Source organism: Colias eurytheme, chromosome 7, assembly GCF_061535395.1.
Source record: "Colias eurytheme isolate Ceu_HAF_F1 chromosome 7, ilColEury1 Martin Lab GWU primary, whole genome shotgun sequence".
Taxonomy (NCBI): Eukaryota; Metazoa; Arthropoda; class Insecta; order Lepidoptera; family Pieridae; genus Colias; species Colias eurytheme.
Window position 1 is genome coordinate 5,928,819 of NC_142986.1, and position 18,809 is coordinate 5,947,627.

The 18,809-nt window shown below is 33.2% G+C and overlaps 3 protein-coding genes across 4 annotated transcripts; 1 reads left to right on the forward strand and 2 right to left on the reverse strand.

The window, feature by feature from the left end:
• Positions 1-1,511: 1,511 nt before the first annotated feature.
• Positions 1,512-9,622, reverse strand: LOC149907060 (uncharacterized). The gene is made up of 18 exons (XM_090104129.1): positions 8,257-9,622; positions 7,889-8,130; positions 7,550-7,682; positions 7,021-7,148; positions 6,495-6,742; positions 5,907-6,023; positions 5,696-5,825; positions 5,490-5,548; positions 5,319-5,409; positions 5,058-5,130; positions 4,668-4,815; positions 4,201-4,368; positions 3,879-3,964; positions 3,211-3,361; positions 2,331-2,448; positions 2,061-2,177; positions 1,824-1,921; positions 1,512-1,642 (listed from the first exon to the last, which is right to left on the reverse strand). Exons 1-18 carry the CDS (start codon positions 8,464-8,466, stop codon positions 1,512-1,514), a joined length of 2,448 nt encoding a protein of 815 aa, XP_089960255.1. The 5' UTR covers positions 8,467-9,622.
• Positions 9,623-10,800: 1,178 nt separating this feature from the next.
• LOC149907061 (transmembrane protein 185B) lies at positions 10,801-15,006 on the reverse strand. Of its 2 annotated transcripts, none has more exons than XM_090104131.1 (7): positions 14,775-15,006; positions 14,514-14,690; positions 13,568-13,775; positions 13,018-13,147; positions 12,506-12,609; positions 11,797-11,920; positions 10,801-11,541 (listed from the first exon to the last, which is right to left on the reverse strand). In XM_090104131.1, the coding sequence occupies exons 1-7, from the start codon at positions 14,822-14,824 to the stop codon at positions 11,282-11,284; spliced, it is 1,053 nt and encodes a 350-aa protein (XP_089960257.1). In that variant the 5' UTR covers positions 14,825-15,006; the 3' UTR covers positions 10,801-11,281. The 2 variants fall into 2 exon arrangements, with proteins under 2 accessions (XP_089960257.1, XP_089960256.1); XM_090104130.1 differs by having other exon boundaries at positions 12,506-12,636; positions 14,775-15,004.
• Positions 15,007-16,960: 1,954 nt separating this feature from the next.
• On the forward strand, positions 16,961-18,744 carry APP-BP1 (Nedd8-activating enzyme E1 regulatory subunit APP-BP1). Its single transcript, XM_090104132.1, has one exon. The coding sequence runs from the start codon at positions 17,106-17,108 to the stop codon at positions 18,708-18,710; it is 1,605 nt and encodes a 534-aa protein (XP_089960258.1). The 5' UTR covers positions 16,961-17,105; the 3' UTR covers positions 18,711-18,744.
• The last annotated feature ends 65 nt before the right edge of the window (positions 18,745-18,809 follow it).

Below are 18,809 nucleotides of genomic sequence, written 5' to 3' on the forward strand. Positions count from 1 at the left end.
CATAAATAAAATATTGAAATTATAATTGTATCGAGCAGTAATCCTTCCATATTTCATTCAGCGCTAAGGTTACGTGCTGCCTATAGTAATTTTTGTTGAATTTATATTTTTGGTTTTATGGCATTCAAATGCTTTATAAATATAAATTTATAAAGAATAGAAAAAATTCGATCACGTGGCGGGACTCGAACCCGCATCCTTCGCGCCATTCCGGGGCGGATGCCTCACCAACTCAGCCACTCGTGACCCGCCCGAGTGATCGAATTTATTCTATTCTTTCAGTTTTTATGTGTCTGAACTCTGAAGGGACACACCGCGCGCCATCTATTGAGATGATTAACAACCATTTCAACCAATATGAAGCACTTTTCAGTGAATACAATATTGTAACGATGGGACACGACCTTTTTTGTTGAATTTATATTTTTGGTTTTATGGCATTCAAATGCTTTATAAATATAAATTTATAAAGAATAGAAAAAAAACGCGGTGTGTCCCTTCAGACACATAAAAACTGAAAGAATAGAATAAATTCGATCACTCGGGCGGGTCACGAGTGGCTGAGTTGGTGAGGCATCCGCCCCGGAATGGCGCGAAGGATGCGGGTTCGAGTCCCGCCTCGTGATCGAATTTTTTCTATTCTTTATAAATTTAAATTTATATAGTAATTTTGCTTTAAATGTGATAGTTTGATGATTGTTTGCATAACTATGTAGTACCTATATCAGTTTAAGTTTATGTCTATTTTTTTCTTTTTCTTAAAAAATGTCTGAGAATGTATACCCTAAAAATTTGTATTTGTTATTGTAATATTGTTTTATGTGATAATATATCGATAGATTGTAAGTTTAATGAATAAAAAAATCAATGAATTTTCTGTTTCTTTTCCTGCCATTAATTAGTGTGTTCCTACTTCCTATATTTTTTTTATTGTGTTATAGAATGTACCCAGGTGCAAACATGCCCAAAATTTGCATGAAATTAACATATTTAAATTGGTTATTTTGTGAGGATCAGCTTTTCGTTTAGAACGGAATATACCATATCATCGCAATACTCATAGAGGCAACATTTGACAGTTCAACAACGTAACGACGGCATAGAATAATATATCTTCGCTTGAACTTGCCTTGACACGCTAACGCGTGTCTAGATAATTTCGATTTGATAGAATTACACATTTACTTAACTTTTTTCAATTACGATTACATATTTATAATAATAATGACCGATACAACTAATTTAAAAAGATTTGATTTTACTAATAAACAAGCTTAAGTCGCTACAATGTTGTGTTAACCTTTTTTCTTTTAAAAAACGTCCGGTGGAGAAATATTTCAAGTCCGTATCGATTAATTCACTTCAATCGATGTTTTTAAGCAGGTCACATCTCTACGAAGATAAAATTGATAGATGTCAATTAATGTTGCCTATTAAATTGGCTCCACTATAATACTCTTTAAGGCCAATTGGGGAAAATAATACAACTTGATAAAATAAAAAATATATATTTAATATAAAACCAAACAGCAAAGTGTAAAAGCGACGGGCCCAGAGATTTTGTTGGCTCGTAGAGTTAACCACTGCTTCTGATTAGGCACGTACATTTCAGCGGGCATTAGTTGTTCGGGGGTTTCGTTATCTGTGAAAATAAATAGATGTATTACGAAATTTGTCTTTAATTTATCAATATTTAATATTATTACGTTCCTATCCAAAACTTAACAAAACACATAAAGGTGTTATTATTCCTATACTAAATTATGTATAAGTAGGTAACTATACAGGGGATTTTCTATAAAAATAATATCACCAATGTTTACCATCTTTTCTTATCTTTGCCGACGGCATAGTAGACTCCTGCATTGAAATGAGATCTCCTGGTGCATGTAGTAACAATCTGCCTACACCTTCACAGCGCCTACAAAATAAAGGAATTAGGAAATCAATTAAAAATATTCAAAAGAAATTAAGCATTTCATTAAAATTTTTAAATATCTACACTGATTCCTTCAAAAAGGGAAAAATAATATTATAACATTTATTGCACATGTTTTTACCTCAAAACTTCATTTTGTAGCATTTGTTTTCTTGCCAAGGCGGTAAGCGGCTTACATTCATTCAACCAATTGCGAACCTCGTTGAAGTCTGCTAATAATTGAACTGCAGCGTCTTTTCTGTAATCATTTAAAGCACCAATTACTACACTTATTTTCATGACAGTGTTAAATAAATAAATATTAAAATACTAATATCACTAAGTTCACATAACGCTACATGAAAATAAAATTAATTTAATAATTAATAACCTAAGGAACTTTTTTGCTTACGTAAATTTAACTTGGGCTACATAAATGTGGTGTAGCCACGCTTCGCACATTATCCTTAGTACCATGTTTAATGTTGTTATATCTTCAGTCGCTTTTATTACAGGAAGTAACATTTTATCTGAAATTGTATTGAAGAATTCAACCATCAAAAATTATTTGTTGTATTTTATTTTCTGTATTGATATTACTCGTACTCATGAAGTATCCCTTTTTCGGTATGGGTCACCATACATCTATTTACCTGATCATTTTTCTTTACGAAATTGATTAGCCTTTTGTGTCTTATTGACTACCTATATTAGAATACTAAATCAAATTACAGGATTATCACGCTCATCGTACGTACCATGAGATCTTAAATCGTAATTATTACCCTGGCTGACTATGGATTTTTTACACAAGACTGGTCGTCTAACATCTGAATACGCTATCATACAAAAAAAATTCACCCCTAAGTCACACCCTGGACACTCCATACAAAATTATCGTTTTGACAGTCACACTGAAGATATTGCAAATGTGTGTGTTAACGCTTTATGGTTGGCACATTTGTGACTAGCGTAAAAAAAATTCGCGTTTTTCTGATGAAATACATCCGTAAACAGCACAATGTCTAACCATTTTCTACGAAAAACGATAATCACAAATCCAAAATAATAAAATTACTTTAAGTCAATTTGATTAATGTTGTCAATCTTCGTTGCGTATCATCCTTGCAGAAAAATACGGCCCATTTATGATCTGCCATGCCCATTTATGAGCATTATCGTGCGGGGTGAGGTAAGTGTTTAATTTTGGCAGGAGGCGGAGAGTGTCCGTTCTGTAGCGTTTAGCTACTATTATGTATTCTGTGCCTAAGTCTGAAGCAATAAGAACTAACTCAGAAACTCGTGAACGTATATAGAATGTTCCACGCTAGGTTGTGTGACGCGGCGCCAGTCCGCATTGCTCGGCGATATCATGGTTAGATGTGCGAGGCTGGTCGTCCCACAAACTGATGACAGCACAAACGTTATTTCTTCTGTCGCATCCTGGAAAAAGAATCTGATTTATTATTGATCTGTTTTGTTACGAAAAAATAAATAATAAATAAATAAATATTATAGGACATTAATACACAAATCAACCTAGTCCCACAGTAAGCTCAATTAAGGCTTGTGTTGTGGGTACTAGGCGACGATGAATATAATATTTAATAAATACATATATAGATAACACCCAGACCCAAGAACAAATAATTGAGTTCATCACACAAATATTTGCCCTGACCGGGGATCGAACCCGGGACCGTCGGCTCAGTAGGCAGTTACTTACCACTGCGCCAACCGCGTCGTCAATAAATAATAACACTATACTCAAGTGCATATTGTGTGGTATTTATATAAAAGAACAATATTTAATAGTATGGTCATGTACCATTTGAATCGGGCTGAAATTGGTTGCTATCAGCAGAAATTCTAACTTTTTGGGGAAATTAATTTTAAATTAAAATTGCATATACATTTCCTTTTCAGACTATTGGTTAATAGTTAAGTATGTATGTCTTACTTTTAATTTTTGTATGTTGACTTTCACTTCGGAAACAAGCTTTTCTCGCATTTTAGCGCATACATTTTCATGAACGCCGATCTTCCCTGTAAGAAAATTGTATCATTAAATTGATATTTTATATGTGACAATATAGCCATTTTAAAAATATTTTAAAAATAAACTTTTTTTTTAATACACATTAGTTTAAATTTAGTAGGTATACATTGTGTTTCGTCACCACATTAGAATATCGTTGTTTCCGTACTAAAAGGCAAATATGTTTTGATACACGTTTAACTTATTTATAGTGGTTTAACAGCTTCTCAATCAAAATACAAACCTAACTCAATAGTAGCAGTATGGTCAGCGAATCGCAAATTATTAAGCTGTTCCATACAGGCGACCATATCGTTATGAGCGATGCGAAAGAAATCGTCCATCGCCCACGAGTTAGCGAGTCGCCGCGTTTCAGCCAAACACCATAAGCGATATGTATGGATAGAATGATCTGGAAAGTAAAATTGAAATTAAATGCTTTTTTTGGTTTTAGATTTGACATGCATACGACATACGTATGTTATTTTGATGGAAAAATAAATATGGGTTGATTTTGAAATATGGTGGTAAAAATATAATTGCGATTTCAAAATGTTCAAAAATGTTATAAGTACGTACGACATTTTGGAGATAATCAATTCTTTTCGGATATTTTTGAGCTCATTAATAAACTTAGGCAGTCCAGAATATTTTTTAAAGATTAATTTTTCATACGTGATGATTTTGATATAAGTTAACATTATTACGAACCTAGTCTATGTAAAATTGGTATTTGTTCAACAATTGGTAAGTCTTCTAGTGGCGCACCCATAATATAGTCCCACGTTACTTCACAGTGATTGTTTAGAGAAACAAGCTCTTGAAGCATTAACGCGAAATTTGCACCCGTTTCTGTTGCCTGTAAAAATAGTGCATTTCACTAGTTTTTACCACTACTACTGCAAATCATGAAATCATCTACATACATGTAATAATTACAATAATTCTTCACGACAATGTTATATAACTCACAAGAGATCTAATGCAGAAGTAAACAGTACAATTTAAATCTACGTAATAATTGTAGACATGGAAACAAATATAACTTAAGCTAAGTCGTAGACTAAACTTAAGTTCTAGTAATTATGGAGCTGAACTTACTTCTGTAACATTTATAGACAGTTCAGGGTGAATTTTCAAGGACGTTGGCCTCAAGTTAGTAGTCAATGTTGCTCTGAAATAATTAATAAATTTGTGCAATTATTATAAGAAGTAACCATTGTTTCTGTTATCTGTATGACGCACGCACGAACGCATTCATGCAAACACGCACGCACACACACTTATATAAACTTGTACTATTGTGCAATATGCAAATATCGTTTACATAATATTAAAAGTATGAGTGTAAGTGTTACCTACCCAAAATGTTTATCCCACGACGTAGAGGTCACATGACAGCCCAATGCATCTGCTAAAATCCGTAGAGCAGATAGTACTAATTCCGGTGTATCTGTTATATTTAAAACAAATGTTTAGTTCTGAATTTTCTATTAAAGTGATAAATATGTTGAGAAGTATAGACTTACTTACTGTTAACATTGAAGGTTGAAAACAGCCATTCTCGTAGATTTTGACTCACGTAAGGTGATCTTTATAAAAAAAGAATTAAAAAATATGAATAGTAATATTCATTAAAATATTATTTGTATGTTAGTTATAGGTCAGCTCAAAACTAACGGTTTTTTAGATGCATTTATTCCTAGAGGCTAGTATCAAAGTGATGAATTGTAGTTTACCTTACAGCCAAGGGAAACGAAGACCACCAAAGAACTATATGTTCCAAACAATTGCCGACATCGCCCCATAGAATGTTCTGGTAATATTCAGTCACTTTCTGCGCCGCCTTTTTGCTTGCTTGTTGTCTACCTATTTTATTAATTTATTCGTTAAGTTAGTATGTAGATTTAAAAATAGTTAATACGTTAACTTATCTGAAATAAAAATTACCTGACTTAAGTTTCTTAACCCCTTTAGCACCCAATAACAGTGGAGATATATTCGCAACTGTATCTAATAGAATCTCTATATAAATTTCTTCACTTTGTAAAATACTATTCACATTTTCTGAAAGATAAGTAAGTTAAATTCTATAGTTAATAGTTATGAATAAATTTACAAAGTTATACCCTAAGCAGTTAGAGAATTTAAAAAATTTACACGACTCTAGCGGTGCCAGGCTCAGCTTTACACTACAGAAATAGACAAGTTCACGTAATTAATGGACGCTCCATTAACACGCCTTTTATCCAAAATTTTTAGAAATATTAATGTAGGCAAAGCAACGCCAACATATTTAGGTCAAGGTTACTCTTTATATTTTTTTGTATTCAGGAATTATTAGTATGTATTTGAATTTTGATACATGGAATAGTTAACTAAAAAGAGCTTGTTGTAAATTCAATTCAAAAAAAATGGATAAAAGTTTGAGCTTGCGATTCATTTACGCCACACCTTATGATTCTATAAACAACTGCAAGATGTCGGAAAACTCTATATTTGTAGGAATCATGCAAATTGCAATGCAGTAAAATTTACCTTCATTATTAAACATATTTTCCAATATAAATTCATTACACAAAAGAGAAGTATAAGGTATTTCTGAGTCTGAATTTTGGGGATTTAAAACTTCAACTATCTTCGTGTGGCCATTTTTTTGTTCAACAAGACTTTGCGCTTGTTTCATTTTAGCTTTTCTATTTTCAATAAATGCTTCCCGACGTTTGTTAATATCCATCTGCTTTGATACTGACGATGAAGGCGGAGTTATATGTTTTGTTAATGTGCTGAAAGATAATAATTAACGAAATTGATCATAGTTTTTGTTACGATAGTGTAGAGTTGTGCTTCGAACTTCGTCTTCTATCCTATTGGGCAATACATTGGAGATATGCTTATTTTTAAGCTTTTCATTAAAGATCTTAATTTTGAAAAGAAAAAGCCTGATTTCTTAAAAACTTTTTTCAAAAAGCTTCAAGGGTTAACTAATCTGGAAAATATGCCACCAAAGTTGAAATGAATAAATAGTATGTGCTTAAGTTAGTGATAGTAAAAAGTAACTCACTGATAAATTTCCAAACTATCTACACTGCTAGAGTCAGAGGCGTCCAAGTGGTCTTCGGGATGATACATTTGTACTAAACAATTTATCAGCCGATGGCAGTTCACTTCAGTGCGGCTCTTGGAAAGTATCTAAAATAAAAGTGTTTGAATGATTAATTCTTGTTTTTATTTTCACAAATAACTTCCTTACGTTGGATGTTTCGTAAGTGCCTACAATCAGTACGTATGTAGTATCTAGGTACTAATTATGGCCTACTTTTCACTAAAGTTTAACGAGAGAAATCATTAAATTTCCACTTTAAATACAATATAATTTTTCATGATCAAAATATAACATAATACAAACATTTTGACCATTTTGCTCTTTTGTACCTATACCGATGTTAAAGCTGTAAAGGTCATCTATTCATCTTAGGTATATCTTCATCTCATTATTAAAGAGGTCAAGAGGAATGTGCATTTTAATTATTTCTACAGAATAAAAACTGTTGAAAATTTTATATAGAAACTAAAATATAATAAACGCTTACCTGTACAATTTTTGTGAGAGTAATAGGTTTCGTTTCACTTATAGTGTTAGGATACGTGTTACTGCATACATTAAACTTTACTGCAAACTTTTTATAACTAAGACCTGTTAGGTTGTTGTATATTCCAACCAAACTGTAACAAATGCAGCAGCTGTTAATAAATAGTTCGAATCCTTTTACCTTCTCCATTAGGAGGCTTTTGATAAGCTTTAATAAATTAATTCCATTTGATGTTTAAAACTTGATTAACATGATCAATAGGTACGCATTGAATTTAAGTGTTTTTAGGTAATATATCAATAAATCTAAAACTTACGCTGAAAAATAAAATACACTTACCATAAACATGATTCGATCATTTTCCTCGAATCTTCTCTACGAAGGCACGTCGCTAATATTGTCGTTATTAGATTGTTAATCGCTTGCAACATTATAAATCTCCTGCTGCATAACTTTTCAAATATGTGATCGTGTTTACTCACAATTAAAAAGTTTTCTTTTTTTAATCTAGCTAATTTAGGATTTAATTTGTAAAACGATTTAACTAGTTTCGTTAAATAGTCTATTATCTGATCTAATACCTGCAATAGAAACGTTATAAATCTGAATCGAAAATTTAAGATTGTAAAGTTGCTATTATTTTGTTCTTTTAAATAATTAATGTTCTGAAGTTTGCACAACGTAGATCTAGTGTAAACATAACTTACCTGTATATTCACTAGCTCCATAATATAATTCCTATTCGATAAAGAGTGAGACGGTTTTTCTCCACAGCCTTTCCATTTATTGTTGGCTCCTATTATCACTTTTGTAAGAGCATAACAAACTGCTTCCATTTCTCTACAATGACTAAATAATTCTTCTTCTTCTATAGATTCTTCGCTTATTATTTTCCTACTAGTTACTCTGGAAGTCATTGTTTTTAGTGTGGTTTGTTTCCGCAAATGCTAACTGTTGGGGTTCATTGTAAAGACTGAGGTGGTGTTGTATTTTGTATATAAAATCGATGTGTAGCGACGTCGGTGCCAGTCCACCGCAGAAAGTTCGGCGTCTGAAGGCTTGTAGGACAAGTTGGGAATTGCTACTGTTAAAGTTTTATAGCTGTTCAACCTCGACCTTGCATTTATGACTGATAGCTCTTTGGTAATGAAAGTCGTACTGTTCATTTCGAGCTTACTTCGCATTGCCCCATTTTCATTAATCAGTTTAAAACAATAGGGTAGTTCCGAACGAGAATTTCCATAGATATATTTAAGGGTCCCATTTCGTAACTGTTTATAGTATAGATACATTTAGATTTCAGCAACGCGTGTAAGGCATTTGAAAACTTGCGAGGTCAAGGTTAATGATGCAAAATTACATAGAAAGCAAAACTACTTATTTATTTTTTAATGTTATAAAAGGTTGCTTTAAAATAAAACACGTTTAACGCTTTAACCAACTGCACACTTTTATTTTCCATGAAACAATAAAAGAATAAATAAACAGTAGTTTAACAAAATAACATGCTACCCATCTGTGTTGAAAAGCGAAATAGGAAGAGTATATCACAGTATTTCATATTTCATTGTTATGCAAAATATACTTGCAAACTCCGTCAGTATCTAATCTACGTTTAATTGTACAATGATACTTAATCTAGGATTAAAAAATATCTACATTTTTTTCATGCACCTGCTAGACACTTAATTTAGGTTTGGAAGAAAAAAAAACAAAAATACACATATTTTACATATGGGAGAGTAGGTACATAATGTAAATTTAAACACAAATATTTAGGTAGGTACAAAGATAAGGTACAAACGTTAGCAAGGCGGTAAAATTTTTGCTTGTCTTTACTTACTGAATTCTATAAAAATATAGAATAAAGAATTGATTAATACGATTTCAATTACTACGTAACGGATTTGTGAAATAGTATAGAAAATGCTTTCTATAGCTGTTAACAATCAGATGATTTATTTCTGAAGTGAGTTCTTATATTTAGATGTTTATTTCAAAGTAAATTGAACAGATAACATTTTCTTATATTCTTTTTCACTTCTCGTTCTTTCTCAATAACAAACGATTACATAAATAAACTTGCACCCTTATAACATGTTGGGTAGAAAAATATTAGAGCACCCTTTATGTAGGATAGCTTATGTTTTAATTGTTATATTTAATTTTGCTTTACTTTTATTATGTGAGTATACAGTAACTTAACAGTTGTTTTACGTATCGCTATGTCAACACCGTTAATTTTATTGGTACCAATATCTCTATAATTAGCGTAGCTATGTGAACAATTTATATGCGTAGTAATTTTATTGCATTTGATATTCCGATATTAAAAAGATCGAAAAATATTAAAGCATTTTTATGTAGCTTAAATAATAAAAATGTAGCGCTACTTTTTAGAGAAAATAATTTATATAGTTCTTGTTCCTAGATATGTTACAAGACGATTTTTTAACATTACAATTTATTCATTTAACTTTTATGCTGAAAAAATATTAATATGAATGATATGGAAACAATTCTAACAAATGTGGCCTACTAAAAAAAATACTCGTGCCTCATGTATCATGTCAAAACGACAGACAATAAATGATTGTCTATGCGCTTCTCATCCGCAAGTGGGAATACTTTTTGGAACGCAAAAATTTATTGTGCTTTGTCACGAACAGCGGATAAAATAACATCGAATAATTATTTTGATTTATGACAAATAGAAATGAACAAAAGATACACAAATAACACACATTTTAGGCCAATTAATTATTAAATAATTTTGTCGTATCCAATTTTTTTACATTTAGAAAGTAATTGAGAGATCAGCACGTTTTATCTTATCAAAATATCGCAACCCACTTTTTTCCGTCTAATTTTTATCATCTATCTACTTATAAGGCGTTTTGTGCTCTACGTATACATAATACGAACTATTTTTGCAATATATTAAGCTCTTAAATGAAGTTTTGTGTGCCTACATAAAATATTATTGCTAATTTTTCTATAATATAAAACAAAATAGCCGTGTAAAAATTTTAAAACAAATACTCTTAACATAATAATTTTCAACTAAATAAAGTGGAAGATTGAGTAATAGAAAAATAACAAAAAGTACAACTACTTATTTGTCTACTTCAAAACCTACTTTATGATTGCTTATAATTTATATAACACATAAAAACTATCGTTCAATTGCTTTTTTGCACCTCTGAATTTTATTTCACAAACATTAAATACATCGGAGTTAAAATTGATAATATTAATTCTTGAAAATACAAAAATATTTATGACATACCTAGTGATTTTAAATGAGCTTCACTACATAAAGTAAACACATTATATTCACCGTATTGCTTAATTATATTTACAACCATTTCTGAATTAATCACAAATTGAGATCTAGCTCTATAACAATAGCATTGAGATTTATTAATTTTCCCTTGGCCGTTGATGTTATGACAATATAAGAATCAGAAGAAATTTCAAATAAGTTTAATTCTTGAAAATTGAATCTTGTGTTCAAAGTATACCATGTTTTAGTGTTTTTAATTCGTACATATTTGTGAAACTCCAGTGTAGTAAAGCCCAACTTACACCAATGTAATTTCAAACCACCTACCTAATCTATGTAAACGCGCTACAAACTTAACAATCGTATTGCTTCATCACAAGCTTATTATTTACAAATTACAAGAAATTGAACACACGTTTGACAACAATAGACGAAGTGGGGAAACGTCAATCGGGCATATCTATACTGGTCACTGGAACAACTGGTTTCATGGCTTCGTTTTTCTTTTGATTTTTATGGGACTTTTTACTTTCACGAACTTTTTTAGCGTCGTCCCTGTATGGTTCCTGGTTAATGGGGGGTTCGGTTGGAATACCGTTTGAGCCACGATTTACGTTATTATTGTACGCTATGTTTGCATACTCTTGCAGTAACGGGAATACCGATAGGAGGAATTGACAGAAGTCTTTGCGTATACCAAACCACCCTGAAATATTTTTTTGATGTAGACAGTACATGGATGGTAAAATTCGAGCACTTATATTGTTAAGTATTTGTTATAAGTTATAACCGAAATAAGACTATGATATTTATTTTGGTCTGTTAAAAAAACTTACTTATGGCAATGATTAAAGTTAAAATTTATAATATTATATCAAATATCAAAATATTATATACATATAGACATGTATTCTAGAAAATTCTACTATAAATTTAAATACGACAAAAAAGATTTACTCACATTTATTTCCGCCTTTTGAACTGAATGACATAATAATCAGTGTTGCATATGTGACGAACAGCGGACTGACGACCACGATGTATGAGAGCGATAAACCATCGTCCAACTTGTTTGTAAATAGTACCTGGTAAGTAAATGTTCGATAACAATGTTTTTTTCATAAAAGATAGGAGTTGAATAGATGAAATTTCAAAAAATTAGGCAAAAGTTAATTTTAACTTGTACATAGTAGGATTCGAATCTGCGTTCACTATGTGTGTTGAGACATCTTAAAGTAAGATTTTTAATATTACTTATATTTACAAGTTAAATTTCAAATTTGGTTTATAAAAGAGGAGCCGATTCCTTTTACTAGTAAGTAGTAACACATTTATAAAAATAATATATCACTCCACAAATCAAACAAAAAACACGACAATTACATAACATTGGAAAGGTATTACTTAACACAACAAGACATACATAACAAAACTCAGTTTATAATGCCTTAAAAACTAGTTCATACCAGTTTATTAATTAACTAGCGGTCCGCCCCGGCTTCGCCCGTGGTACCTACATGTTTAAACTATCCTATCTCTCAAGTTGGATCGAACTGCACATGGTGTGCGAATTTTATTATAATCGGTTAAGTGGTTTAGGAGTACATTGAGGACAAACATTGTGACACGAGATTTATATTATTAAGATTATATATCTAGTATATACATACCTGAAAGACCAAAATCGGCACCACAGTGAAAGTATATGCCAGTGCTGAATTGAAACTCGTTCGACGCTGTTGTATATTCACTTCTGGTGCCCTGAGCATAATCCCTGCAAACACTATGCTGTATAATACACCTAAAACAGACATAAATATATTTAAATAGACATTTTATTATCTATTTTTAGCGGGGATTTATTAATTTGAACAAAAAATGTAAGACAATTAAAAAAAAAAATATTTTAAGACTTGTTACATAAGGTTATTTTTTGTAGAAACGAAACAGCTTTGACTATATTTAGCAAATTATACTGATCAAAGTGTTTCTGCTAAAATGTAACAAATAAGCACTACGAAGAATATAAAGCAAGTAAGAGCTATGAAATATTCAAAATAACTGTTTAATGTTGCATTTAATTGAGTAATACAGTCCATGCCCTTCTTGATATCCCAACTTTTATATAAAATTGTCATGACAATAACAAAAAATGTGCAAATAAGTCCATTATTTATCTCACCTACTAAACTGAGGCACATCAGTATCCAGAGTGGGACAAAAACAACTTCCCATGACCAGTTGATGAAGTCATCTAATTTCAATGCCAAGAATATAAATTGCAAAATATTAACAGCACAAAAAAGTTCCAACTGAAACAAACATACAAAAAAGTTAATTAAATCAAGGACTTATTTAAATGTAATTGTATTTAAATTAAAATAAATGTTTGTTTTGTTTTTGTTGAAAATAGAACAAAGTATTTATTGGAATGATTATAAAATTTAATAAATGCATGTGTATGATTTCTTTGTGAAAAAAGTAACTATTATTGAATTCCTTATAATTAACCTTATTCTAATTTATTTCAAAATTCACAAAGGGATCAGTTCCAAAGAAGATTAGTATTTTGTTGTTGTTTTTCCCAACCACATTGAACATATAACTTATGTGATAAATTGCATCATTTTTATGAATTATTTATATTTACAAGTTAGCACCATATACAAATTGTACCATAAACTAAGTAATGCAATATTAAATACATAATTTTTTACAAATATGGTTCATACCTCATAACTGCGATCATGTTTAACGCACCATATACATATAGCAATTGAGACTATGCTTATAAAGATTAACGGTATGAAAACAAGAATCCAGACATGGCGATATGTGGTTAGCTGGTCACATACAAGTAATTCAAACATAAGTAATATTAAATGTATGGCCAGGCTTATAAGCATTGCCTTATAGTGAATGTAGGCTTCACCTTCTAACCTGTAAAAAATATAACAATTTAACATTTTTGGTGTTTAATATTAATGCATTTTTATTATTAACTAGCTTACCGCCCACGGCTTCGCCTGCTTTGTCTAAAACCCAATAAATTATATAACTACTAAAACCTTCCTTCTGAATCACTCTATCTTTTAAAAAAACCGCATCCAAATCCGTTGCGTAGTTTTAAAGATTTAAGCGTACAAAGGGACATAGGGACAGAGAAAGCGACTTTGTTTTATATGTACTAGGTATGTAGTGATAGCATAAGTTTCACAGAATTAAAAGTAAAAACCACAACATCTTTCTTCTCATCAATTGAATGAAATTGTAATTAGAAAAAAAAGCCTTGTAAATTTTAATTCCAAAATATATTTTGTACTCGTTGTACTTTAAACCAAAAATGAATATGAACTATTATCTAGTGATTATCAACATTTAATACATAATTTTTGTATCTGGTTTTCTAGACCACAAACCAAGTTTTTATAGATATTTTTTTATCTTTAATTTAAACCTTTATAATTTCGAAAAGACTATCATTATTGTTATTGCATATAAATAATGCATGCTGACCTAAATATTAAACAACAACTAATTTATAGCTTCAGTTGGTAATTCAAAATATATTAAATAATCATCTTTAACTCACAAAGCTCTAAATTACTTAAGTTACCACAAAGGTTTCATACAAAAAAGGAATTTGTAAATTTTAGTAGTGTGATGCTATAAACATACCTGAAATGAGGATATTGCCACCAAACATATGTACCCACCGTAGCACCAAGAACTACAAGAAATTTCCAAATCCATATTGGTGTAAATACAGCCCAGTAGGACCATGTTATTGTATTGTCTAATTTTAAAGCCAATAACGCAGTGAATATCAGTAAACAGGTATGAACAACAAATTTGCTGAAATAAAACAGTAAAATTAGGACTGTAATATTATGAATATATTGTTGTGTACATACTAGCTAACACAAAAAATTTAATTACCTCGGATTAAAATCTTGAAATAATGTCTGTAAATTCATTTCCATACACATTCGTTTAAAGTTCTTGAGAAATTCATCAATAACATGTCACTTCAATTTGAAGTGTTTTTTTGCGTTTGTATTATGTATTTGGAAATTAAAATTTTAATTGGGATCGTTTATACTTTCAAGTTTCAACCACAGTTTCAACAAAATTGCCTTTTACTGCCAAAAACTGACGGTGACAGACGACAGACTGAGTTGACAGTTGACAACCGACAATATAATTGTAGTTTTTTTAAGAAATAGGTAAAAGGAGGGTAAAAGCTTTCGACTCCAAAATTCCAACTTTGTAGAATACTAGACCTAATAGTAAGACATTATATATGTCGTATTTCAACTTATTATAATAGTCTCAGTAAGTAAACATTGACTTTGTACTACTGCTGTACCTATTTATTTATGTCAATAAAGTTATTATTATGTTTCTCATCTCCATAATACTCGGGTACCACCAGTAGGACGGTACCCGGATCTTTGGAAGGCTTACGTGGGGACACGGATCCAACACGCAGAGGCCCCTTCGAGAATTTTAATGTGTTGTGGGACACCAGCCGCAGCCTGCCCATGACTGCACTATATAGAGATACAGTCCTAGGCAGTCCACGGCCGATGTAGGACTATTGCAGGGTATGGAAATTTAATAACTGGGCTATGGATTGGGATGCTAAATGGACTGGTATTGGGGACTATGGGAAACTATGGCACCTGCCTTTCTACTAAAAGAAAGTAAAAATATGTTGGCAGGTGGTGACTCGCCCTCTCACTGTATGGGCCCCCGAAATAAGTCGCTGCAATAGTGCGACAAGGGGGCAACATATTGCGAGCAGCTAAGGGTGGAGAGGCGTCCCTGGACTTTAAACTACGATCACGCGCTCCCTGAGGGTCCAGCATCACGTGCCCACTCGCCACTTACGATTCGCATCCACCCTTCGAGCTAAAAGCTCTCGCGACTCCACTCTGGCCGGCCGGTTAAGGCAAGCCAGAGGTGGGGGTCCTGTCCTCGTCAGGCTTCACTCCGACCGGCCGGTGAAGGCGAGCCGGAGATGAAGACAGGGGCCTCCCCCAGGAGCACTCGGTTCCCGCGGGGTCGCTACTCCCCGACACCCCGCCACAAGGTGTCCTGCGGGTTGACTGATTGCACGGGTGGAATATCTGTTGTCACGTAGACAATAGATATTCCAACCGCGGGCGATGGGGTCGTCACATCCCTACGCCATTATTATTATTATTATTATGTTTCTCATCTCCATAATACTCGGGTACCACCAGAAGGACAGTACCCGGATCTTTGGAAGGCTTACGTGGGGACACGGATCCAACACGCAGAGGCCCTTTCGAGAATTTTAATGTGTTGTGGGACACCAGCCGCAGCCTGCCCATGACTGCACTATAGAGATACAGCCCTAGGCAGTCCGCGGCCGGTGTAGGACTATTGCAGGGTATGGAAATCTAATAACTGGGCTATGGATTGGGATGCTAGATGGACTGGTATTGGGGACTATGGGAAACTATGGCACCTGCCTTTCTACTAAAATAAAGTAAAAATATGTTGGCAGGTGGTGACTCGCCCTCTCACTGTATGGGCCCCCGAAATAAGTCGCTGCAATAGTGCGACAAGGGGGCAACATATTGTGAGCAGCTAAGGGTGGAGAGGCGTCCCTGGACTTTAAACTACGATCACGCGCTCCCTGAGGGTCCAGCATCACGTGCCCACTCGCCACTTACGCTTCGCATCCACCCTTCGAGCTAAAAGCTCTCGCGACTCCACTCTGGCCGGCCGGTTAAGGCAAGCCAGAGGTGGGGGTCCTGTCCTCGTCAGGCTTCACTCCGACCGGCCGGTGAAGGCGAGCCGGAGATGAAGACAGGGGCCTCCCCCGGGAGCACTCGGTTCCCGCGGGGTCGCTACTCCCCGACACCTCGCCACAAGGTGTCCTGCGGGTTGACTGACTGCACGGGTGGAATATCTGTTGTCACGTAAACAATAGATATTCCAACCGTGGGCGATGGGGTCGTCACATCCCTACGCCCTTATTATTATTATTATTAAAGGTCTCGTTACCAGGCCATATTTCTCTTAGAAAAAAAATAAATAGATTGACTTTTCTAATTTGATCAGCCGTCAATTGTCAATTTGTCATTGTCAAACGTCAGTTTATGTATTGGAAAGACGTCAAATGTTAATTTGCAGATTTGCAAATTCAAAGTATTTATTGTTATTTGTGTATTGATTATTTAAACTATCTTTAATAAATTAAGAATTTATCAAAACCCACTAAGTCAATATCCAGATATGGCATCTTCTCCGAAATCACCAGAGCAGAACGAAAAAACCAAACAATATGACCGGCAACTTCGTCTTTGGGGTGATCATGGGCAAGCAGCACTGGAAAATGGACATATTTGTCTTATAAATGCAAATGCCTTAGGCACTGAGGTGTTGAAATCTATAGTTCTACCTGGCGTGGGTGCCATTACAATTGTGGATGATAACATTGTGAGTGACGAGGATATTGGCAGTAATTTTTTTCTAGAAGTCACAAGTAAGGGATTAAATAGGGGATCTGAAACTTTACGTTTGATTTTGGAATTAAATGACGCTGTGCAAGGTCACTCTGTACAAGAACCACCAGATCAAATCTTAAAAGAAAATCCAGATTTTTTCAAAGCTTTTAGTGTAGTAATTGCATCATCACTCAGTGAGAAAACTATTAAAGATTTGTCTCAGCACTTATGGGAGATTAACATTCCTTTTATTTTATGTAGATCTGTTGGATTTTTGGGATCTTTTAGGATACAAATTAAGGAACATGCTGTTATTGAGACACATCCAGATAATGAACAAATGGACTTACGTTTAGATGTCCCATTCCCAAACTTATTAGAGTATCTTAATAGTATTGATATTGATAGTCTTGATCTGAAAGATCATGGTCATATTCCTTGGATAGTCATTTTATACAAAGCTGTACAGAAATGGCAAATAATCAACAAAGACAGATGGCCAATGAGTAGGAAAGAGAAGAATGAAATAAAAGATATTATTCAAGAATTTATCAGAAAAGATGAGAATGGTGTACCTATTGTTGAAGAAAACTTTGAAGAGGCAATAAGAGCAGTAAATACAGCTTTGGTACCAACATTTTTACCAGTAAAAATTCAAGATTTGATTTACAGCAGTACAGCCATAAACTTAACTAAGGAGAGTTCTTCCTTCTGGATAATGTGCTCAGCTCTAAGAGCATTTGTGGAAGCAGATGGTAAAGGCAAATTGCCTCTGAGAGGTGTGCTACCAGACATGACTGCTTCCACAGAACATTATGTTAAGTTACAGAATATCTATCGAACTCAAGCTTCTGCAGATGCAGAAGTAGTGTATAGAAAAGTGCAGCAAATTGTATCCCAGTTACAATGTGATAGTATCAGTGAAGCTGAAGTAAAACTCTTTTGTAGGCACGCTCATGACTTACATTTAATAAAGGGATCTAATATTGCATTGGAGTACCAGTTGGGGAGCCCGGTTGCTTCTTATATTGCAAGACATTTAGAGGAACCTGATGTTATGATGGTGCATTATATACTACTAAGAGCAGCAGACATGTTTCGGTCCGAACATTGCAGAGCTCCTGGCGAGTGGGAACCTGAGAGTGATATTTCTATACTAAAAAACTGTGTGTCTAAATTGTTAAGTGACATCTCTTGTTCTCCGTTCCCAAAAGATGACCATATTCATGAGATGTGTAGATATGGAGGAGCCGAGATTCACAGTGTATCTGCATTTCTGGGTGGTTGTGTGGCGCATGAAGCCATTAAATTAGTTACTAAGCAATATAATCCTGTTAACAATACTTTTATTTATGATGGAGCATCTACTAACACTGCAACATTTACATTTTAAATATGGTTTGTGATAATAAATAAACTTAAACAAATTTAGTTGAAATTTTATTTTCAGAACTAAGATTAACTATACAAACTTAGGGTTATAAATAAATAT

Excerpts from the sequence above, each read along its gene's own strand:
- LOC149907060 (XM_090104129.1), bottom strand. The coding sequence starts at position 8,466 with ATGACTTCCAGAGTAACTAGTAGGAAAATAATAAGCGAAGAATCTATA. Across the intron at positions 3,362-3,878 it reads TCAACATACAAAAATTAAAA|GATGCGACAGAAGAAATAAC; the intron begins GTAAGACATACA and ends TTCTTTTTCCAG. Across the intron at positions 2,449-3,210 it reads ATACGTTCACGAGTTTCTGA|ATAAAATGTTACTTCCTGTA; the intron begins GTTAGTTCTTAT and ends ATACAATTTCAG.
- LOC149907061 (XM_090104130.1), bottom strand. The coding sequence starts at position 14,824 with ATGTGTATGGAAATGAATTTACAGACATTATTTCAAGATTTTAATCCG. Across the intron at positions 14,691-14,774 it reads TTTCAAGATTTTAATCCGAG|CAAATTTGTTGTTCATACCT; the intron begins GTAATTAAATTT and ends GTTTTATTTCAG. Across the intron at positions 13,148-13,567 it reads AACATGATCGCAGTTATGAG|TTGGAACTTTTTTGTGCTGT; the intron begins GTATGAACCATA and ends TGTTTGTTTCAG.
- APP-BP1 (XM_090104132.1), top strand. The coding sequence starts at position 17,106 with ATGGCATCTTCTCCGAAATCACCAGAGCAGAACGAAAAAACCAAACAA.